This window comes from Myotis daubentonii, chromosome 7 (assembly GCF_963259705.1).
Source record: "Myotis daubentonii chromosome 7, mMyoDau2.1, whole genome shotgun sequence".
Lineage (NCBI taxonomy): Eukaryota > Metazoa > Chordata > Mammalia > Chiroptera > Vespertilionidae > Myotis > Myotis daubentonii.
Window position 1 is genome coordinate 10,479,804 of NC_081846.1, and position 24,434 is coordinate 10,504,237.

Below are 24,434 nucleotides of genomic sequence, written 5' to 3' on the forward strand. Positions count from 1 at the left end.
ACAGAGAGGAAGGGAGAGAGATAGAGAGTCAGAAACATCGATGAGAGAGAAACATCGATCAACTGCCTCCTGCACATCTCCCACTGGGGATATGCCTGCAACCAAGGCACATGCCCTTGACCGGAACCGAACCCGGGACCCTTCAGTCCGCAGACCGACGCTCTATCCACTGAGCCAAACCGGTTTTGGCATTTATTGATTTTCTTACAGAGAGGAAGGGAGAGGGATAGAGAGTTAGAAACATCAATGAGAGAGAAACATCCATCAGCTGCCTCCTGCACACCCCCCACCGGGGATATGCCCGCAACCAAAGTACATGCCCTTGACCGGAATCGAACCTGGGACCTTCAGTCCCTAGGCCGACGCTCTATCCACTGAGCCAAACCAGTCAGGGCCATATATATTTTATTATTGAATTTCAGAGAGGAAGGGAGAGGGGAGAAATAGAAACATCAATGATAAGAGAGAATCATTGATCAGCTGCCTCCTGCATGCCCTCTACTAGGGATGGAGCCCGCAAATTGGACATGTGCCCTTGACCAGAATCGAATCTGGGACACTCAGTCCGCAGACCGACGCTCTATCCACTGAGCCAAACCAGCTAGAGCTTGGCTAGCATTTTCAGCTTATTAAGTTGTTTACATAAGTTTTGTAATAAAAATCTTCACAGCAGCCCTTTTATAGGAAACAGGTATGCAATGACTAGTTCTATGATAGATACAGGACTCTGAGTTTTTAGACATCTAAATTTTAAATTGTACTCTTAGTCATTTACGAGTTAATCATTTTGTTCTTTATACTAGGTGATTGAAATCTCAGAATATAGAACACAGCTATATGAATACCTACAAAATCGAATGATGGCCATTGCACCCAATGTCACAGTCATGGTTGGAGAATTAGTTGGAGCACGGCTCATTGCTCATGCAGGTGATGATTTTAATGTGATTTGTAATATGGGTATTGAGTATTTTTCTAGCAAGGGTTTTTTTTTTAATCTTTAAACTACAGTTATTAAAGAAATTAAATAATAAATAGAGGTAGATAATATGTGGGTGAGGGCTAAGGACCAGTGTTCGATGATGATTTTTACTTGTATGCCTGATTTCCTTTGGGATAATGAAGGCATCTTTAGTCACTACCTCTTCTGAGACACTTGTCCATTGTCAGAAGTTTTGCTGTTAATTAGAATAATCAGATGAATACAGGATAATGCAATCAGTTAACATTTTATAATAATAAAAAGTCATCAACTATGGTTACCAGGGGGGGCTTGTAAGCTGGGTGAAAAATATGAAAGAATTAAGAGGTACAAATTGGTAGTTACAAGATAGTCCCAAGAAAGTAAAAGTAGAGCATAGGGAATGTAGTCAGTAATCCTATCTAATAATAGACAAACATGGTAATTCCTCATACCTTCGCTACCCCTCCCATTGGCTAATCAGAGTGATATGCAAATTAGCCACCAACAAAGATGGCGGTTAATTTGCATACCGCAGGCAGATTCTGCTGCAACACCCCGCCTGGGGCTGGCAGCAGCCTGGGGCTGGCAACAGCGCAGCAATTCTGAGGCGACACCCGCCCCAGCGCAGGATCTGGGCCTGCCGTGTGTGGGGTGGGCCGCAGCAATCCCGAGCCTCCGCCTGCCCCAGCATGGGATCCAGGCCTGTCGTGTGTTGCCCAGGGTAGGCGGCAGCGCGATCCTGGGCCTGCCCTGTGTGGGGCAGGGTGGGCGGGGCGGGCGGCAGCACCATCTGACTGGCTGCCCAACCCAGTGCGGGATCCCGGCCTGCCATCTGCGACCGGGGGAGACGGGGCAGGCACCGCGGGATTGGGCGTGCCATCTGCCACCAGGGGAGCGGGCCTAAGCCAGCAGGTGGTTATCTCTCGAGGGGTTCCAGACTGTGAGAGGGCACAGGTTGGGCTGAGGGACACCCCCCCTGCCAGTGCACAAATTATTGTGCACTGGGCCTCTAGTACATAATAACTATGTATGGTGCCAGGTTGGTACTTGAATGTCCGGTGAACATTTTGTAAAGTATGTGATTGTCTAACCATTTGTGAAATGTATGTGATTGTTGTACATCCGAAAGTAATACAAAATAACACTGAAGGTCAACTTTAATTGGAAAATAAAATTACCAGCCACCCTGGCTCAATTGGTTTAACATCAATAGTCCTGTATAACAAAGGGCTCCCAGTAAGACTCCCTGTCAGGGTATATACCTGGGTATCGGGTTGAATCCCTGGTTGGGGCACATTCAGAAGGCAATCAATTGATGTTTATCATTCTCTCCCTCCCTCCTCCTAAGAGTGTTCTCAGGTAAAGATTATAGAAAGAAAATTTGAAAGCTGATTGGATCAAAATTTGAATACTTTTGAGAAATCACAGCAGGTGATGATGCTTACAGTCCTGCCCTACTGTATGAAAGGGATACAGTCTGAGAAACTGGTCATTGTTAGGCCATTTCAACATTGTACGAACATCATAGAGTGCACTTACACAGACCTAGATTGTGTAGCCTCCTACACTATATGGTGTACTGCTGTCATATATGTGGTCTGTTGTTGACGGAAATGTCAGACTATATAAACCTTGATCAAGAATGTGTTTCACGATTGAATATGCTGTTGTATATTTTAATATATTTTTTTTTATTTTTATTTTTTTAATTTTCTTTAGTAAATCTTTATTGTTCGGATTATTACATTTATTCCTCTTTTTTTCCCCCCATAGCTCCCCTCCACCCAGTTCCCGCCCCACCCTCTGCCCTTACCCTCTGCCCTTACCCTCCCCCCCCCACTATCCTCATCCCTAGGTGCACAATTTTTGTCCAGTCTCTTCCTGCATCGCCCACACCCCTTTCCCCACCAAGAATAGTGAGTCCATTCCCTTTCTATGTCCCTGATTCTATTATAATCACCAGTTCATTCTGTTCATCAGATTATTTATTCACTTGATTCTTAGATTCACTTGTTGATAGATGCATATTTGTTGTTCATAATTTGTATCTTTACCTTTTTCTTCTTCTTCCTCTTCTTAAAGGATACCTTTCAGCATTTCAAATAATACTGGTTTGGTGGTGATGAACTCCTTTAGCTTTTCCTTATCTGTGAAGCTCTTTATCTGACCTTCAATTCTGAATGATAGCTTTGCTGGATAAAGTAACCTTGGTTGTAGGTTCTTGGCATTCATCACTTTGAATATTTCTTGCCACTCCCTTCTGGCCTGCAAAGTTTCTGTTGAGAAATCAGCTGACAGTCCTATGGGTATTCCCTTGTAGGTAACTGAGTTTCTTTCTCTTGCTGCTCTTAAGATTCTCTCTTTGTCTTTTGCTCTTGGCATTTTAATGATGATGTGTCTTGGTGTGGTCCTCTTTGGATTCCTTTTGTTTGGGGCTCTCTGCGCTTCCTGGACTTGTAAGTCTATTTCTTTCACCAGGTAGGGGAAGTTTTCTGTCATTATTTCTTCAAATAGGTTTTCAATATCTTGCTCTCTCTCATCTTCTGGCACCCCTATAACTCTGATGTTGGTACGCTTGAAGCTGTCCCAGAGGCTCCTTACACTATCTTCATATTTTCGGATTCTTTTTTCGTTTTGCTTTTTTGGTTGGGCGTTTTTTGCTTCTTTGCATTTCAAATCTTTGCCTTGATTCTTGCGCTCCTCTGGTCTGCTGTTGGGAGTCTGTATAATATTTGTTATTTCAGTCCGTGTATGCTTAATTTCTAGTTGGTTCTTTATCACAATATCGAGGATCTCATTAGATTTCTTGAGGATCTCAATAACTTTATCGGCGGCTTCTAGACAGTTCTTGAGAGACCTTAAAAGTGTGGTTCTGAACTCAATATCCTCCACTGACAGTTTTGTCCTGTTTCTTTGTCTCTGCAGTTTTTATGCTTTCTTGGTGCACCCCCTAGTGGTCTTTGTGCGCAGTCTTGTTGTAGTTAAGCCTTGATTGTTGTAGTTAATACTAGGGGGATTTTACCTCCAGGCCAACTGGCTGTGAGAATCAGCTGTGCCTGCAGTGGGAATACTTCTGTTCTCTAGGGAGGTGCTAATCTAGCGTTTGCCTGAGGCTATCTGGCAAATGGCTCTGTGCAGGTCTTGGGTGGGGCGGGTCACAAGGGATCACGAGGGATCAACAGAGCGGGTGGAGGGAGCAGTTATGGCTGCTCTCGGTCCCGTCCCCAGAGGCTCTGCCTCTCAGAGTCCCAGCAACCACTGCAAACCTCGGAGAGAAAGCTGCCTTCGAGTTCCGACCGAAGCCAGACAGTCCCGCTTCTCCCGTTTGAGTCTGGGTCCCTAGAGACTCGCTCAGAACTGGAGCTCAGAATCTGAGACTCCCTCCCGATTGAAAACGACAACTGCGCCCTCAGCTACCAGCCCGCTCCGCGCGGACCTCCACACCTTTGTATTTTCCGCACTGCGCCTCCTCTGAGTCTCGTATGCTGTTCTCTTTCCTTCTAGTTGAGGAATTTCCCCTCAGCCAGTCTTCCTGTGGTTCTGGGCAATGTCCGTTCCGTCTTTTAGATGTATTTGTGAAGTGGTTGTTCGAGGCAGCTAACTCCGGTGTTTACCTATGTCGCCATCTTGGTTTTCTCTCTATTTTAATATATTTGACATGCAAAAACATTTTAAATAAGGAACTTAAAATAAAACTCATGTGTATATGGTGGTATCATAAAGATGGGTGCTTCAAAAACTATGTAAATGAATACTTTTAAATATAGTAAGGTATTGGTTCATTATTTTATATTATTGGAGATGTAATAATCCATCACAGATCTTAATATGTCACCTACAGCAAAGTGTTTAAACTAGAATAGATACTTCATTGGTTAAATATGTCATCAAATATCCCCAGTTGAAAGGATAGAATCATTTGGGATGGTTTTGTTGTCTGCACCCAAAATTTCATAGGTTTATCTAAATTTTAGCAGATCTAACAAAGCAGCAACTTTTCATACCCAATTTGTGTACTTATAAACTTCTCCTCATCCATATCTTAACCAGTGGTAAATAAGTGTTTGGAGTTTATCACATGGTTCTATAAGGTGTCCTAATAAGTTTCCATTTACTTTTATGGGATTGTTGTGTGTGTTTTTCATATCTGAAGTATATTTGATATCCAAAAGCTCAAAAAACAGAGACTAGATTGAGGATTGTCTGTAAATACGTATGTTTATATTTATACTAGAGGCCTGGTGCACAAAAATCATGCACTCAGGGGGTTGTCCCTCAGCTGAGATTGCTAGAGGGTGCAGGCCAGGCCGAGGGACCCCACTGGGGCACGATCAAGGCCTTGGAGGGACTGTCGGAGAACTCCAGGGTGTGTCCGGCCCATTTCGCTCAGTTCCTATTGCCTGGACCCCAGCAGCCAAGCTCACCTACCGGTTAAAGCAGCTGCCCCCTGGTGGTGAGTCATAGTGAGCGGTTGAGGGGCCTTAGCACATCATGAGCATATTATGCTTTGATTGATTGAACAAACGACCAAACACTTAGCATATTAGGCTTTTATTATATAGGATCTTGTGGTATGCTAATGGAATGCAAAATAATAAAACCCTTTCTCAGGCAAATATGTAAAATTGAACAAGCTCAATCTTCAGTTTGTCACAGACATTCATCATATACTTTTGCTTGTGATGCTAATGGAAGAATCACAAATGCTGAGGCATCAGGATTTTTAGGAAATTCTAGACTTAGAGAAAATTTTTGTATTACATCAGATTTTTATTCTGGTGGCTGTAATACCAGACTGTAGGTTCTGTGTTTAATGCATGGGACTTTGAAATAATTAAAAAGTGATTGTAGCTACTTCTTTTCTCTTGAAGGTTCTCTTTTGAATTTGGCCAAACATGCAGCTTCCACAGTTCAGATTCTTGGAGCAGAAAAAGCACTCTTCAGAGCTCTAAAGTCTAGACGGGATACCCCTAAGTATGGTCTCATTTATCACGCCTCGCTCGTAGGCCAGACAAGTCCCAAACACAAGGGAAAGGTGAGTTAGCGTTTTCCTGAGGTAGACTTTCTCTTTTTTTTCTCCAAACAACTCATTTTTCCTCATACTCTTTAGTATGCAATAAATCTTTCTATTCTCATTAAATAGAGAATGGTGAATTCTTTAAATTTAAAAAATTCACTCTGGCCCTGACTGGTTTGGCTCACTGGATGATAGAGCATCGGCCTGTGGACTCAAGGGTCCCAGGTTCGATTCCGGTCAAGGGCATGTACCTTGGTTGCAGGCACATACCCAATAGGGAGTGTGCAGGAGGCAGCTGATCAATTTTTTTAAAAGTGCACTCTGTATACTGCAAGAACAGTTTTAAAGAAAGTACTTTTGGTCCTGTTAAAGCCATCTTATTTCCTGTGTCAGTGTTTTCATAGGAATCACCCATTGGTAAGGGGTACATCAAAAGTGTTCACAGTGGCAGGAAACCAACTTAGCATCGATTTTATAATTTTGCAAATTATAAAAAAGAATAGCCCTGTGCAGTGATGTTGTGTCTATTTTGTAGGGCAAATATTTTAAAAGAAACTAAAATTTTATAAAATTCAGAGCAAAGTGATAGTAATACAGAGTTTGATAAAATAAAATGTTAATTTAGCTTGAAAAGGGGGCTGCACTTTTTCTGGTTGTCCTCATGTAGAATTAATATCAGTGAGTAGAAACTAAAGGAGGGCATTAGCAGAATAGTTTGAACTGGTTTTAGACGCAACTACTAAAGATCTTTTTATCCACCAAAACGATGGTGGTTAATATTGCAGCAAAGATTTAAATATAAGATAGGTGGCTTGAGTTGTATGATTCAAAATGCTTTTGTAATTCCTGGTTTAAAGAAAATCCTAGCATGAATGTTTCTAACTTCAAGTTCTCTATTTAGATTTCCCGAATGTTGGCAGCCAAAACTGTTTTGGCTATCCGGTATGATGCTTTTGGTGAAGATTCCAGTTCTGCGATGGGAGTTGAGAACAGAGCCAAATTAGAGGCCAGGTTGAGGGCCATTGAAGATAGAGGGGTAAGAAACACACCCTGCCTATTGTAGAAGTGTTACCTGTTAAAAGTTAATCAACTATGAGGAGGTTATATACTTAATTCACCTGCTAAACAGTTTTGTTTTTGTTTAATCTTTATTGTTAAAGTATTACATATGTCCCTCTTTTTTCCCCATTGACCCTTTTAAACAGCATTGTGATACATTTTAGTATTCTTTTTGTGTCTACTTTTGACAATTTCCCTTATGTTTAATAAGAATTGATGTATTAGAGTATATACTATATAAGATCTTATCTTAGAAAATAATTTTTCTTTTCTTAGATAAGGAAAATAAGTGGGACAGGAAAGGCATTAGCAAAAGCAGAAAAATATGAACATAAAAGGTGAGTACTTATGTGGGAGATGGAGGACAGTTCCTGTTTATTTAAATGTTAATTGTTGACAGCACTTTATTATTATTATTAACTGAAGCACCTCAATGCCATCCCCCCCTTTTTTTGCCATTTATAGTTTTTCATATTCAGTCCTGTTTTTTAATCAAATACACACATTTATATTGTTGTAATAAGTACATATTGTATATTTGTTTGGCTTTTTTAATATTTACCCTACTCATTTCCAAATATTGATAGTAAATATTTGGCATTCATAGTTCCTGTATAGTTTTCAATTTATCAAAAAGAAAATTCAGAGTTAAACAACATCTTTATCTTAAAAAAGAGACTAAAGAAAAGTCTAAAAATAAAAATGGCTAAGACACATGATTAAGTATTCATACCTAACTGTAAAATTTATAAAAGATATGTGTGGGGAGAGGTGTTCTGGTATTATTTGAGGTGATGCTTAATACTGACGGGGTTGTGATGATGGAAGTAGAATGAATGCAGGACAGCTTTTCTGAGAAGCAGTTAGATAGTATGCATCAAGAGCCTTAAAAATGTTTCTAGTCATTAACCCATAAATTCTACTTTTAGGAATCTTGTAATTCTGATTTAAAAAGAAATGGGTGGGGAAAGCAATATACAGTATATCACAGTTGTAAGTATATGTATTTAAATATACACATTCAGAAAAATGGTTTTATTCTAAAAAGAAACCTTATGTATTCAGTATGGACATTAATGTGTTTGTGGTTTGGTTTTTTTTAATGTGTTTATTTAATTTAGAGAAAAAGGAAGGGAGAGGGATGGAGAGATAGAAACAGCAATGAGAGAAACATCCTGCACGCCCCCTACTGGGGATCGAGCCTGCAATCTGGGCGTGTGCCCTGACTAGGAATAGAACCAGTGACCTCTTGGTTCATAGGTTACTATTCAACCACTGAGCCACACTGGCTAGGCATTAATGTTTTCTTTTATAGTTTGTAAATTTTCCAAATTTCTTAGTTGACAAATGTGGATCTTTTTAAATTACGGTTTTAATTTTTAACCTCTAAAAGTTAGTTATTAACCTGCAGCTCAAGAAACAGACCATTCTTTAGCTTGTTTTGTATAAATTTTTAATATTCTATGCTTACAACTTTAAACACATGCACTTATGAGATTTATGTCACATTTTAGCACTCCTTGCTTCCATTTTTTTTTTTCTTTGTGCTACGTTACAACCAAAGCAATCGTTGGGTTTTAAGGATTTATGCATAGATATCCCCTTCTTATTCCTTTACTTTTTGGGCTCTTGAGATGAGCCTTTTGTATTAAACTTGATTGTGATCATTTGGTTTGGTTTGGTTTTCATTGAATTACTTTATATTGTAAAACCTAAATTGATTCAGTTTTTACTTTCCTGGTATAATGATTTGGTGTAAAGAGATTTTTTCCCCTCTGCTGATAGAAATTTATTTACTTATTTGTTAGTTAATCCTCACCCGAGGATATTTTTTTCATTGATTTTTAGAGAAAGTGGAAGGGAGGTGATGAGGGGATGGGGGGAGATTTGGATATGAGAGAGAATGCATCTTGTATGCACCCCGACCGGGGCCAGGGATCGAACCTGCAACCCAGGTACATGCCCTTAACAGGGAATCAAACCCATGATGCTCTAACTGCCTCACCGGCCAGGGATAAATATTTTTCTACACTGTAGTCACTTGATTCAGACTTCATTTAGCTTACCACTTCTCTTGAAGTGTGATGAACCTTCCTGGAAAATATTAAAACACTCTACCTTTTTGGAAGCTTAGTTTTCATAAACTGCCCCAAAGCCACTACACTGAAACAGCATTTTATGCTTATGTGTTATCTAATAGCATTTCTTTTAAACCTCTCTAGGATTATTTTAGTTACAGATATCTGTAGAGATTTTCTTAAATTCCTTGATTCTTTCAGTGAAGTGAAGACTTATGATCCTTCTGGTGACTCCACACTGCCAACCTGTTCTAAAAAACGCAAGATAGAACAGGTAGATCAAGAGGATGAAATAATTGAAAAGAAGGCAAAAAAAGCTAAGGTTAAAATTAAAGGTTAGTTTGAATTTTTAAATGTCATTTATACTCTTATTCCTTAAGTACAGACTTCATAAGTCTTGGTAAAATTTGTGCCATTGAACCTTATTGTGAAATCATCCATATTGAAAGTTAGTGTTATTTTAATAAGCCATTGTGTTCTCTGAGAATAGTTAGGACATTGTAAAATTTATCAGATTTCATAGGGGTTCATTTCTATGAACATGTGGAATTGTTTATTACATTAAGTATATCAAACCAAAACTTTGGTTTCTACCACATGAACTATTTTGAAAATCAGCTTAAAATGAGAAAAAAAATGCGGTTTCTAAATGAGTTATTTAGATCTTTTTGTTACATGGTTAAATGTAGGATTGAGCCAGCCAGAGGTGTTTTTCTCTCTTACATTGAGTGGACTAGAGTGCTAATATACTGTCAGCCTACCATCTTAGTAATGCTATTTAAAGGGGCTCTCCAGCCCTGGCTGGCATAGCTCAGTGGTTAGAACATTAGCCTGATCACCAAAGGATTGGGTTTCGGGTTTGTTCCCAGTCAGTACTAGTGTGGGAGGCAACCAGTTGATGTGTCTCTCTCACATAGCTGTTTCTCTCTCTAACCCCCTTCCCCCAACCTTTTTATTCTCTCTGAAAAGCAATGGAAAAAAATACCCTCAGGTGAGGATTAGCTAAAAAAATAAAAGGTGTTCTCTAGCTAGGCTGGTGTGTTTCAGTGGTTGAGCATTCACCTATAAACCACAAGGTCACGGTTCAGTTCCTGGGCAGGGCACATGCTAGAGTTGCAGGCTCGATTCCTGGTAGTAGGCATGCAGGAGGCAGCCGATCAGTGATTCGCTCTCATCATTGATGTTTCTATCTCTCGAGGAAGGTAGAGGGAGAGATAGATAGAAACATCAATGATGAGAGAGAATCATTGATCGGCTGCCTCCTGCACGCCACTATGGGGGGGGTGGGGGGGTGAGCCCGCAACCCCGGCATGTGCCCTTGGACCGTAATTGAACCTGGGACCCTTTAGTCTGCAGGCCAATGCTTTATCCACTGAGCCAAATCAGCTAGGGCTAAAATTTAAAAATAGTCCTGGCTGAGTAGCTCAGTTGATTAGAGCATCGTCCCCATACACCAAGGTTGTGGGTTCAATACCCTGTCAGAGCACATACAGGAATCAATCAATGATGTTTCTCTCTCTCTCTCTCTCTCTCTCTCTCTCTCTCTCTCTCTCTCTCTCTCTCTCTCTTCCCCTCCCCTCCCTCCCTCTCCCTCTCCCTCCTTCCTCCTCCCTCCCTCTCTCTCTCCCTCCCTCTTTCTCTCTAAAATAAAAATATAATATTTAAAAATAAATAAAAATAACAGGTGCTCTTCAGCCTGGCCGTTGTGACTCAGTGGTTGAGCCATAGACCCATGAACCAGGAGGTCATGGTTTGTTTCCTGGTCAGGGCACATGCCTGGGTTGTGAGCTTGATCCCCAGTAGCGGGTGTGCAAAATGCAGCCAATTGATGATTCTCACATTGATGTATGTATCTCTCCCTCTCTCTGAAATCAAAAGGGGGGCGGGGGCTGGCATGGCTCAGTGGTTGAGTGTTGGCCTATGATCCAGGAGGTCACTGGTTCGATTCCCAGTCAGGGCACATTCCTGGGTTGCAGGCTTAATCCCCAGTGAGGGGTGTGTGGGAGGCAGCCGATTAATGACTCTCTCTCATTGATGTTTCTTTCTGTCTCTCCCTCTCTGAAATCAATAAAAATATTAAAAATAAAAAGAAAAAAAAGTCTCCAGTATACTAGGCTGTCTTGCAAGTATCCCTTTTTATTAGCTGGACCTATGTTGAGTGCCTACCACATAGTCTAGCAAGACAAGCATTAAAGCAGGGGTCCTCAAACTACGGCCGGCGGGCCACATGCGGCCCGCCGAAAACATTTGTGCGGCCTGCCGGGTGTTTTTGCCACCGCTGCCTGTCCTGCTTAGCAGCCGACTCGTCCCGGGCCCGCAGTGCGCATGTGTGGAATGTCTGAGGGACAGCGAACTGGCCCCCTGTTTAAAAAGTTTGAGGACCTCTGCATTAAAGCAATGACTGGTTTAATTTTTGGTTTCTAAATAGCTCAGTGGTCAAAAGTATACTGTGAACAAATGTGGGCTCCTGCCCTAGGTGAAGAAAACATTTAACTCCTATGCTTCTATTTTTTTATTGAACAATAAGGAGATCTCTCAATTCATTAGGAGCTTTTGAAAGCACCAAACTCCAGATGTGTATCTTCACTTATATACCCAATAAGCCTTTCAAACTTAACATTTATGGATCCTTGCCACTTCCACTCTGTTGTTTATCCTTGAATTGTGTTCTCTTATAACCCAATGTATTCTTGCAGCAGATCTTCTTGATTCTACTTTGAAAATATGTCCAGAATCTAACCACCTATCATACCTACCACTTCTTAATGTAACAGCCACACTGGCTCTTCTTGTTATTCACTGAACCTGCCATCCACCCCTTTCTTCCAAAATAACCTTAGCATTTGTTCTACCTGGAATATTTCCCTCAAGATTCATTGGGGGGTGGGGGGGGGGTTGTTTTTGTTAATCCTCACCCAAAGATTTTTTTCCCCATTGATTTTTTTAGAGAGAGTAGAGGGGAGGGGGGCAGAGAGATAGTGAGAGAGACACATCAATTGGTTGCATCTCACAAGACCCCTTCTGGGTCTGGGGATCCAATCTGCAACCCAGGCATGTACCCTTGACCGGAAATCAACCTGAGACTTGGGTACACAGGCCGACACTCTAACCACTGGACAACACCAACCAGGGCAAGTTTCATGCATTATTCATTTCCTTACTTCTGTTAGGTGTTTGCTTAACTTCTGTGTAAATGTCCACATGCATCACCTTCCTCAGTGTTCCTCTTCCTACTTTCTTTCATTATTTATTTATTTGATCCCCACCCAAGGATATGTTTATTGATTTTAGTGAGAGAGAAACATCAGTCCATTGCCTTCCACACACACCCCAACCAGGGATTAAACTTGTAACCTTTTTGTTGCTTGGGACAATCAGTGCTCCAACCGAGTCATACCCACTAGGCCCTTCCTGCTTTATTTTTATCCTTTGCACTGATTCTGTGTAAAAAGACTGTCTTGATGATAGCTACCTATTACTGAATCTTCCTTCTAATGTGTTAAGTATTTTGCATGTGTTATCTCATTACATCCTAGTAGTCCATTGAGGTGTGCATTGCTGCACTTTATAGATGAGGAAATTGAGTTGACAGAAGTTAAATGACTTAGGGCCACTGCTCAGGTTGAATTAATGCATGTTTTAACTCCATAGCACAAACTCTTAATCATTTCTGATGTGATTGACTATTTTCCCAAAAACAGTGGATTTGCAGATGAGACGATCTGTCTTAATTCTAATTTCTGTGCATAGCTGCATGATCGAGGGTAATTTATTTATCTCTGAGCTTTGTATCGTTTGTAAAGTTAGTGGTATCGCACTAGGTGAGTGTTAATAAACTCTGGATAATTGACCAGAATGACAGGAGGAGACTAAGATTCAAAAGGTTTGGGGGGACTGAGGTCTGATACCATGTTAACTGTTATATCTTTACATTTACCCTATTCAGTTGAAGTAGAAGAAAAAGAAGAGCAAGAAGAAGAAGAGGAAGAAGAAGGAGTACTAGTGGTGGAGGAACAGGAGACATCTGTGAAGAAGAAGAAGAAAAAGGATAAGAAGAAACACATTAAGGAAGAACCGCTTTCTGAGGAAGAACCATGCACCAGCACAGCGGTTCCTGTATGTTTGTTTTTGATTACCAATACTATAAAAGACTATTTCTCAAAATTAGACTCACTACAAAATGGATTTGCTTTGAGTAAGGGAGAGAATATGATCTACTACAGATAGCTTTTTTAGAGATGATTCTTACATTTTAAAATGTTAATCTCTCGCTTAAATTTATTTTTAAGAGAAATAGATCTACTTTGCTTTGTATGAGGAAAAATGTATTATCCATACATTTACAACTCTTTCAAAAGGATTCTTGTTGGTTATTTTCAGAGTCCAGAGAAAAAGAAGAAAAAGAAGAAGAAGAAAGGTAATGAGGACTAATAGAAAGGAATCACAGTTGGATCACCTGGATACATCGTGCTTAAGATTCAGTCAAGAGTATGCCAGAGATGCTCCCTAAGATAATCGAGGAGGAACAGAGGTTTAGTGAAACAAAGTGGTTACTCATCTATAGCTTTTCAAACCTACTTGTGTCTTGACATCAACTCTGTTAACTTTATTATGTCATTATTTTTAGTCTTTGTAATACAAATAAAAATATTTTCTTGGTATTTTGAGGCAGTTCTGTGATCTCTATTTTAGGTAGAGAACCTTTGGCCCTTTCTATATTTTATTTGGTGTTTGATGGTAACTGTTTTTGATAAGCATATCTGAAAAGTGAGAGCTGTGAATCATTCATTTGAAACAGCCTTTTGGAAGGCAGTGATTAGATGGACCAATTTAAGAATCTCTATGTTTCTCTCGCTCTTTAGGACTTTCATTTTTTTCCTTCTCTGCTATCTTTCTGCCTCTGAATTTATTTAAATAAAGCTGGGTTTTGTGTTAAAAATTTTTAAATTAGGTGAGCAAAAATATTGGGCATCTCTTCAGAAAGAAAGAAATCATGTTCCTATATTTACTTATTTGCAATTCCAAAAGATGAACAAAATAATTCTTTTTCTTTTTAAAAAAAACACCACATTTTTATTGATTTCAGAGAGAAAGGGAGAGAGAGAGAGAAACACCAATGATGAGAGAGAATCATTGATCAGCTGCTTCCTGCACACCCTACACTGGGGATTGAGCCTGCAACCTGGGCATATGCCCTTTACAGGAATTGAACCTGGGACCCTTCAATCCACAGCCCGATGCTCTGTCCACTGAGCCAAACCAATTAGGGCACAAAATAATTCTTAATGTAGGCCCTGAATTGTTTCTAAAGTAAGCTAAAAGGACTTTTTATAAAGGGTAATACAGGCTCATTTTATTAAGAAAAGGGGGGTAAAGGGAAAAACAAGCTGAGCAAAAATAATATGTTAGTAGGTGTGAGGTATAAACCAGGACACAGAACACCAAAGAGAAATCTTTTATTTCTAAAAGATGGTGTTTAATATGTGAACAGCAGCCTGGTTGACAGCCATGTATTACCATGATAGTCACAACTCTCATAGGATTGTTACGTCTTGCATCTCTGTGTATGCCATGGACATCATGCTAAAACCCAATTCAGCAAAAGCATTCAAGGGGTTGGGCTAGTTGGAATGATTATATCTTTGTTACACCTCCACCGCCTTTTTTTTTTTTTTCTTTTAATCCTTACATGATATATTTTACTGATTTTTAGAGAGAGAAACATCAGTTGGTATGCATTCTAGCCAGGGATCTAACCTGCCACCTTTTGGTGTATGGGACAGTGCTCCACCCAAGCTACCTGGCCAGGGCTCCACTTCTGCTTTTAATGTAACGCTGGGCAAATGAGCCAACCACCCCCCCCCCTTCATTTTCTATATATAAATAATGGTCAATATTACCTGTCATAAGGTTTATAGAAATTAAGATGATACAAACTTTAAGAGATGTAAATGCATTTCAAATTTAGGTATTTTGATTGAAGTAAGTGCTGCATGAAGTACATGTAGCCATCTGTAGACAAATTTCTATAATATAAAGCTGTTTATTTTTACCCAGAGAATGTTGTCATTTTTCCTCATCCAGTAGTACCCCGACACTTTATTGACTTTTAGATGAATAAAGTGGTATTTGGACTGCTAAGAGCAGTATAGTCAAAGCTTTCGTCCGAAGTAAAGTAGACTTTGAGAACACTAAAGTCCTAGTCAATTTGAGTTTTCTACAGGCCTGGGGAAAACAAAGTTGAATCACAGAGCTATCGGCTTTTTTTATATATACCCCTTTTTGTTTTGTATATTTTTTCCCATCAACAGAGCTCTCAGCTTTAAGTGCCAAAGTCTGAACTGTTTAAAGCACTAACCAAATGGGAAGTTAGGGTTCTTGGTGCTAAAATTGAAGCACTGGTCCTACTAAAGAGCCTTGGGAACGTAGGCTGCAATGGGAAGCTCAGGTGAATTTTATATACCTAATTTTGATCAGCAAATTTGAAGAATTTTCTTGTGACCACCACATAAAATAACCCCTGCTTAAAAACTTAACTCATTCTTCGTTGCATTCTACACCCTTCTCTTCAAAATTGTAATTTTATATTTTCTGGTTTAAACTAACTTCTATATTTCTCCACTGTCTTCTGGGTCCTCAGTGTGCTTACCAAGGCCTTGGCTGAGCCGTTTTCTTCAGAGCCCACCCTCAGAACTTTTTGCAGTTCTCTGTCCACTTGTTGCTTCTCAAGGCCGTAAAGGCCATCTTTTAAGACTTGGCTTTGGCTCATCTTCTGTTCCCCCGCTGTACCTCTATGATTCTGACAAGTGCAAGCTACTCTGTGTTGGCACATTTTCTTAACAGCCTGACAATTGGAATCTTGTTGAAATACGTGGTGGTGGGTATATGGTTGATCATTGTATTTTCTGTTTGCTTGAAAGTGATCATAATTAAAAGTCTTATTTTTTTAAAGCAATAGCATGCTATTTATTTTGCTTTAATTCTGAGTTCTTTATCTCTGAAAATTCTAAGATACTTGTACAACAGTCTTGGTCAGCAAGCATTTGACACACCCACCAGAGACCAGGTACCTGCTAAGTATCCAAGAGAACTCAAAGATGCAGAAGATGTAGCAGCTGCTACCCTCAGGTAGTTCACAAAGTGAACCTCAAACCCTCCAGAGGAAGATGGTCTTGTTGCTATTTCAGTCCCTGCTTGCTTAAAGAAGTGGGAATGCAGGGGAGCAGAAGCAGAGATCTCAATAGAAGATCAGAAATACATTTTGAAAGGGAAAACAAGTGCAATTAGAGTTTATGGAAGAGAAATCCGTGAAAAGAGACTGCACACTGAAGAAAGTAGAAAAAGGCAGAGCAGCAGCAGAGAGCTACCTCTTGGCAGGTACATTCCATTGTGTCCCATAGCCCCACCCTGAAACTGCTCTCCCAACATCCTTTGAGTTTTGGCAATTTGGTGTTCACCTGGAGAGCCAGGATGAACCATAGAAGGAGGTGTAGGTAAGCCATCACATGAATTCTTACGGCCTCAAAACCTGCCTCCCTAACCTGAGACCAGAAGCAGAGAAGGCCTTGGTTTCTATCAGGGGTAAATGTGTCTGACTCCAGCAAGAGATGACAAATGCATCTATTTATATCCTATAATCTGCTGGGTCAGCAACATACTAATAACCAGCAGCCATGATGGAGAGGCCACAAACTGTCAGAATGGGAGGTCCCTGCAGTAGCCGTCAGAGGAATAATACACACGAAAGTTGCAAAAGCCAAAAGGTACTATATAAGTTAGTATCCTTGTTGCTGTTAGGAGCTGGTTTCATCGTCATGTCCTTGGACAAGTCAGCATGTGCCTTCTCTAAGCCTTCATTTCTTCATCTAGAAGATGGAAATAATTGTTTATCTCCTTGGGCTCTTGAAAACTCATAATTTATGCAAGAATTTCTTATAAACTGAACAAGTATAAAGTATTACTCAAAGTCTGTTATACTTAAAACGGAAGACCCAAGAGTTATGTATTGCAGGGGAGAATCCTCGGAGGCATTAGGGAACCTTCTGTGGTAACCACCAGTCAGCCATTTACCAGACCCATTTCTCTTATCTCTGGGAACATAACTAGACTATATTCTCAGCCTTCCTTGTAGTTAGAGGTGACTGAGTTCGAGCCAATGGAATGGTAGTGGTGGTAACGCACACCACTTGGAAGCCTGGTCCACAAAAATGAAGTTGTCAGTGCCCTATTCTGACCCCCTCTATTGATGCAGACTAACCGTAATCTTGGGAGCCAGGTGTTATGAGACAGAAGCTATACGGTAAAAAACCTGGTGCTCTGAAACACCACCACTGGCTTGGAGGACAGCTATCCACTAATCAGGAACATCCGTTTTGGACATTATAGAAAAAGGAATTTTTGTTACTGTTGGGTTATGTTAGCTTGAACCATGAAATTGCCGATATTTTTTTACCTGTAAAAATGTAATATGATTCAACCTAATATTTTTGTTTCAGCAGCTAGTGTAACCTTAAAAGATTTTAGAGGAAGTTTTTTTAAATTACTATTTATCTGTTTTTCAACATTTTTTTAACCCTCACCTGAGGGTATTTTTCCATTGATTTTTAGAGAGAGGGAAAGACAAGAGAAAAATATTGATTTGAGAGAAACTGATTGGTTGCCTCCTGCATGCGCCCTAAAGCCTACAACCGAGGTATGTGCCCTTGACCGGAATCGAACCCAGGACTCTTCAGTTCACAGGCCGACACTCTATCCACTGAGCCAAACTGGCTAGGACGAGAAAGTCTTTTTTTTAAATCCTCACCCAGCCGAAACCAGTTTGGCTCAGTGGATAGAGCCTCGGCCTATCACATAAAGAACCATTACAATTCAATTATAAAAAGACAACCCAGCTGAAACCGGTTTGGCTCAGTGGATAGAGCGTCAGGCTGCGGACTGAAGGGTCCCGGGTTCGATTCCTGTCAAGGGCATATACCTGGGTTGCGGGCACATCCCCAGTAGGAGATGTGCAGGAGGCAGCTGATCGATGTTTCTAACTCTATCCCTCTACCTTCCTCTCTGTAAAAAATCAATTATATTTTTAAAAAAAACAACAATAAATCCTCACCCATGTTGAGAGTAAAGGAAAGATCAATTGCTTCCTACACACCCCTGAGGACCCTCAACCTAGGTATGTGTCCTGACTGGAGTCAAACGATGCTCCAACCAACTGAGCCACTTGGCTAGGGCTTAGAGAAAGTTTTAACAGCTATGATACTGGCTATTTGTTTTATTTTTTTATTTTAAAAATTGATTTCAGAAAGGGAGAGAGATAGAAACATCAATGATGATAGAGAATCATTGCTCGGCTGCCTCCTGCACATCCCCCACTGGAGATCGAGCGCACCACCCAGGCATGTGCCCTTGATCAGAATCAAACCCAGGACCCTTCAGTCCGCAGGCTAATGCTCTATCCACTGAGTCAAACCAGCCAAGGCCTATTTGTTTTATTGTTCCTTTTTTCCCCTCTGGAGATCATGAGGGATATATCTTTTTTTATAGCTTTGTGGTTCACCACCGTAATCACGCCTTTTACACTAAAGAGCAAAAATAAATGAAAAAATTACTTGAGATTTATCAGTTCCCCACACATGCCCTCCCTTAGTCCCCAGTTACTAATCACTATACTTCAGGCTGAGAAATTGCCCCATGGTTTTGAAGGTATTGTGGCGGTTGGGAGTGAATGTCCCCAGAAAGTGCCACCCTCGCATGCACATTATTTTGAGATGAAAACAATTAAAACCCAACAAACTCAAGAAGAGTTCGTTACCTCCCCTTTACCTGCCTAAAGAGTTTCAGACAGAAAAACCTGCTTCAGGAAGGGAAGTAACATTCACTTTGACACAGTATGTTCCTTAGATTCCCCTTTGTGGCCCATTGTTTCTGGGTGGCCCTGCAAGAATTTATTTACCGGATGTTTGCTCTTTCTCATCTACCTGTGAATTGCCTATTTATTGACTTCTTAGGCCAAAATGGCATATATACCTCATTTTGCCTCATTGGAATGCTCATGCTTACGTGAATTCCCTATGTGCATGAATTAAAATTTTATTTTCTCTTGTTAATCTGCTGCATGTCATTTGACTTATTTGACCAGCTGGAAGAACTAAAGGGGTGAGGGGGTAGTTTCCCTGGCCCCGACAGTATTAAGGTCTCATCCTCATTTTTTAAAAAATATATTTTTATTGATTTTTTACAGAGAGGAAGGGAAAGGGATAGAGAGTTAGAAACATCAATGAGAGAGAAACATTGATCACCTGCCTCCTGCACACCCCCTACTGGGGATGTGCCCGCAACCAAGGTACATGCCCTTGACCGGAATCGAACCTGGGACCCTTCAGTCCGCAGGCCGACGCTCTATCCACTGAGCCAAACCAGTCAGGGCTCATCCTCATTTTGGTGACAGAAAATAATTCCAGCTTCCACCTGTTTAATATATCAGAGAAACATAATGTTTGTGAAATGCTAGATTGGAGACAAAAGAGTTGTCCTAAGTATTAATGCAAATGACCTGATTTGATCTTAAATGATAGGTAATTTTGCCCTGGCTGGTTTGGCTCAGTGGATAGAGTGTCGGCCTGCAGACTGAAGGGTCCCAGGTTCGATTCCGGTCATGGGCACATGTCTGGGTTGCGGGCTCAATTCCCAGTGGGGGGCGTGCAGGAGGCAGTCGATCAGTGATTCTCTCTCATCATTGATGTTTCTATCTCTCTCTTCCTGTCTGAAGTCAATAAAAATATATTTTTTAAAAATGATAGGTGATTTCAAAGCAAGCATTAAGAGATGTTAAGATTTTCTGTCATTCTCCACTTGTTCTAGACGTGCTTTTATTCCTTTCTCATAGTCTTCCTCAGCACCATCTCTTATCAGTGCTTAAGACTGGGTTTTCTTTCCTCTTCCCAAATCACAGATGTTTTCCCACCCTGTGAAATCTAATGACTGGCCAGAGCTTTACTGCATTGTATTCTTCTGAAGGAAATCCTTTTCTTAACTGCCAGGAATTCAAGGCTCCAAACTGGGAAAGGGAGGGCTGGGGAGGTTGGCATACTGCCAGGTCATTGCCTTCTTTTCCCTTTAGCCATCTGCAGGCGACTGGCTGGAGCCCAAGGGTGAAACCACAGCCTCCCAGGGCTGGAAGGGACAGACTGTCAGGGATCCTGGGTGGTTTGAGACCAGTCATTTCTACTCTATATAGTCAGGACCTCTCGCAAACCACAGCCTCTCTTGACTTTAATGCCTTCAAAAGGAAGAAATCACATAAATGGTTTATCACATATTAAAAACAGTAAAGTATCATAAAGCTTTCCATCTAAACCAGAGTTTGGCACACTTTTTCTGCAAAGGACCAGTAAATATTCTAGATTTTGCAGAGCATAAGATCTCTAACACAACTACTTAACTCTGCCATTGTTGCCACAGACAAATGAGCGTGGCCGTGTCCCAGTAAAACTAAATTTGTGGACACTGAAATTTGAATGCCATGTAGTTTCCCCTAGCCATTTAAAAATGGAAAAGACGTTCTTAGCTCATGGTCCATACAAAAAAAGTCAGCTGGCTATTTTGTTTGTTGACTTGACCTAAACCACTGGTTTTCAAACTGCTTTGGCAAGTCCTCGGAGGGAAGAAAGAGCCGGCAGACATGGGCAACCCCCACTCGGGCTTCAGAAGGCCCCGTTCCTCTTTTCGCTCTTTCACCTATTAGGCTCCCGGGTTCTGTTTTGTTAGAAGGAGAGGTTCCACAGCCAGAAGTGTAAAAGTTGCTGATCTAACCAGAATCCCCTTTTCTGCAACTGCAGCCCCTTTTTACGTTTTTCCTCGGTGGAGATGGAGCCTGGTATGTTATCTAGTTCATTTTAAGGTTAAACAAGCCTGGTCCTTTCATACACATCCTAAGTCTGTTATGTTATTCCAAACCTTTACTTCTTACTCGTGACCTTTCTCTCCAAGTTCTCAAAATTCCGAAAATGTCCGGCTGGCGTGGCTCAGTGGTTGAGCATTGACCTATGAGCCAGGAGGTCAGGGTTCAATTCCTAGCTCAGGGCACATGCCCGGGTTGCGGTCTTGATCCCCAGTGTGGGGTGTGCAGGAGGCAGCGATCAATGATTCTCATCATTGATGTTTTTATCTCTCTCTCTCTCTCTCTCCCTTCCTCTCTAAAATCAATAAAAATATATTTTTAATCCTAAAATATTCCACAAAGTGAAATAATAGATCAGAGGGAAGAGTACCTTTCTCTCTTCCAGCATATTTTCTCTGTTACACAGGGTGGCCATCAGCACTTTGGCCAGAGGGAGAGCCCACATTGTACTAGAATAAAGAAACAAGTGGCAAAGCCAAAAGACTGTTTGGAATCTGGTCTGAGGACAAAGAGAGCCCCTCCCTGGGAACAAGAAGTCCTGGGGTCAGAACCCAGAAACACCTTGAATGGGTAGGAAGCATACTGGGAAGTTGGTAAGAGAAGCAAGTTAGGATCGGTGCCCCAGGCAGCACAGGGGTGCCTCAAGATGCCTCCTTTATCTATAATAATAAAAGCGTAATATGCTAATTAGACCAGATGTCCTCCCAGACTTCCTTCCTTCCCGACAAAGCAGCAGCAGCAGCAGCAGCAGCAGCAGCGGGCGGGGGAGAGGCAGAGGCGGCAGAGGCCTGTGGCGGCGGGCGGGCGGAGGCCAGGGCCAAGGCCCTTGCACGAATTTCATGCATCCGGCCTCTAGTATACAAATAATACATATTCGTCACAGAGAAAAAATTATATGAATACTAAAGAGAATTAAATCACCCGTAATCCTGTTGTTACAAGCGGAGAGAGGTCCTCATCCCCACCTGTTACTCCTGGGAGTGGACAGTCCAAGAAAAAGAATTTTCTGAGACCTGCACAGGAGAGTGAGTGGTTTTTATTTGTATGGAGTTAAACCCCTGAGTTTCCCAAAGTCCCATTCCCCTCAGTCCTGCCAGAGAAGTCCCATTTTGCTTTTAAAAGAGCTAAAATAGAAGCCAGTGTCTGAGTTTCTGTTCCATGAAGAAGCAGTGTGATCCAGCACCACCCTAGCTTCGTTTGTGTTTCCAGCTGCAGTCCATCAGTCCTTCCCGTGTGGGGTCCGCCCGGCAGTGGGCCATGCAGGGGAATGCAAGGGAGCCAAAAGCAACAAGAGAGAGGACGCCTTTGTTAAGGGGATTAAGTGCCCCAACATTTCAGGCTTGCAGTGGCTCCACCCATTGTGGCCAATGAGCTTTGTTCTCAGGTGTGATTGATAGGTAAGTACCTTCCCCAGGTTGCCTTGTGGAGCAGTTGCCCGAGGGTGTGAGGTCGGCAGTTGGAAGGGAAAGGGAAGTTCAGGGAGAGAGTTTTGTTGCTGATATTTGTGTCTTACAAGATGGGAGAGAAAACCAATCAGGGTAAAATGTAAAGAATTGGTGGATTTGAGTAACGTATACGTAGGAAAAGCTACTCCCTCCAAAGAAAGGGAGCCATCATATTACTCCCCTGCTTGCAACTCTAATGGCTTCCTATGACAAGAAACGGAAAAACCCCTTATATAGCGGTTCTCAACCTGTGGGTCGCAACCCCTTTGGGTCGCCTAAGACCATCGGAAAACACATATATAATTACATATTGTTTTTGTGATTAATCACTATGCTTTGATTATGTTCAATTTGTAACAATGAAAATACATCCTGCATATCAGATATTTACATGACAATTCATAACTGTAGCAAAATTACAGTTACAAAGTAGCAACGAAAATAATTTTATGGTTGGGGTCACCACAACATGAGGAACTGTATTAAAGGGTCACGGCATTAGGAAGGTTGGGAACCACTGCCTTGTCAGGACAGACAAGGACCCTGCGATGGGCCCTGTTTTTATCTCTCTGGCCTGTCTCCTTTCATTCCATGCTTGGACCTCAGCCTTCCAGAGGGGAGTACTTTAGCTCATTTCTGCCTCAGGGCCTTAGGACTTTGGCTCCCTCTGTCTGAATACCATACCCCTACCTTCAGCCCACAGGGCCGAAGTAGAAGTATGCAAATCACCCCCTTCCCCACCAAAAGGAGTTCCCTCTCCAACCATCTTTCTAACATTTCTCACCTCCGTGTACCCAAAACTCAGCCGTGTCTCCAGGAGACTGTAAATCCCAGGAGCACGTCACCTACACCCTGCACCTGCCATTCAGCCTAAAAGGACTTAGTAGCTTTGAAGGAATAAATGGACAAAGAGGAAGGAGACGGTGGCCACCGAGCGCGTTCGTGAAGGAAGTGGAGCAGCAAGGACAGTGAGGTCGGGGTAAGAGTGGGTGTGGGTCCCTGAAGTGCAGTGCAGCAGCTCTCCGAGCTGTGAATGGAGACAGTAGATGTCTATGAGTACAAGGCAATATGTGACACGGGAGGAAAAGACAGTTTCTATTGTTTCCCCATTTCCCTCCCGTCCTTGGGAGCTGGAAAAGGAGCTGCCAGGGATGAAGGCATTTGCTTCTACTCCTTCTTGGAAACCATTAAAGCTGCATGCGAATCTTTGCTGCACTCCTAGAAGACAGAAACTAGAAAATAGCCCGGGGAAGCCAAAATCCTGACTTTGATTCATAAACACGTTCTTTAAAAAAGAAAGGAAGGAAGGAAGGAAGGAAGAGAAAGAGAAATAGTGGTGATGACCCAACCATGGTCAAGAAAGCTCTTGGACTTTCATTGGTTTGGTATTAATGGAAGCCTTTTATCTTCAGGACTTTGTACTTGCTCTGCCAAGCAGAGGGAGGGAAAATGCAGACAGCTCTGTCTGCATAATCACCCCCTGCCGGCCCGCCCCGAATTCGGAGCTCTGCTGGTGGCTCACCCGCTGGCTCTCAGAGGCCCCAGGCAGCATGAGAAATCAGTGGGAAAATGTTCCTTTAGATGTCAAATCAGCAGCTCCTACCAGAAAACAGAGCCAGATGAAGAAAGCCTCAGGCAAGGACAGGCAAGCCCTTATGTTGCTTCTGTGAACGTTCGAATAATTTCCTCACAAATGCTTAGCCTGGAGTTTTTGGACCAAATGCTAATATGTTCTACCCTAAAACACAATTTACAAAATGAAGGGATCCTTTCCCGGGGCACCTCAGGATCACTCTCACGCCTCTTTATCTCTTGATAGGACCATTTTCAAGGGAGAATAATTTATTTAAAAGTGTATTTTACAATATATGGCTTCCTCCAAAAAACTGCCTTTTCTCCCATTTTCTATAATAACTTTTTTAAACAAACGTTTTAATTTTTGAATGATTTTAGTTGTGCAGAAAAGTTACAAAGA

General features: G+C 41.6%; 1 protein-coding gene and 1 non-coding gene across 7 annotated transcripts in view; both read left to right on the forward strand.

The window, feature by feature from the left end:
• NOP58 (NOP58 ribonucleoprotein) overlaps window positions 1–14,485 on the forward strand; it is a 30,959-nt gene extending 16,474 nt beyond the window's left edge. For 4 of the 6 annotated variants that reach the window (XM_059702800.1, XM_059702802.1, XM_059702805.1 and 1 more), the window contains 7 exons: window positions 804–930; window positions 5,836–5,999; window positions 6,883–7,017; window positions 7,317–7,378; window positions 9,320–9,453; window positions 13,065–13,234; window positions 13,499–14,485. In XM_059702800.1, coding sequence (XP_059558783.1) covers window positions 804–930; window positions 5,836–5,999; window positions 6,883–7,017; window positions 7,317–7,378; window positions 9,320–9,453; window positions 13,065–13,234; window positions 13,499–13,549 — 843 coding nt within the window. In that variant the 3' untranslated portion in view covers window positions 13,550–14,485. The remainder of the gene's footprint in view (window positions 1–803; window positions 931–5,835; window positions 6,000–6,882; window positions 7,018–7,316; window positions 7,379–9,319; window positions 9,454–13,064; window positions 13,235–13,498) is intronic. The other 2 variants (XM_059702801.1, XR_009453733.1) reach the window with 2 other exon arrangements.
• On the forward strand, window positions 1,073–1,156 carry LOC132238982 (small nucleolar RNA SNORD11). Its single transcript, XR_009453944.1, has one exon. It is a non-coding gene; the product is annotated as a small nucleolar RNA SNORD11 (small nucleolar RNA).
• Window positions 14,486–24,434: the final 9,949 nt, after the last annotated feature.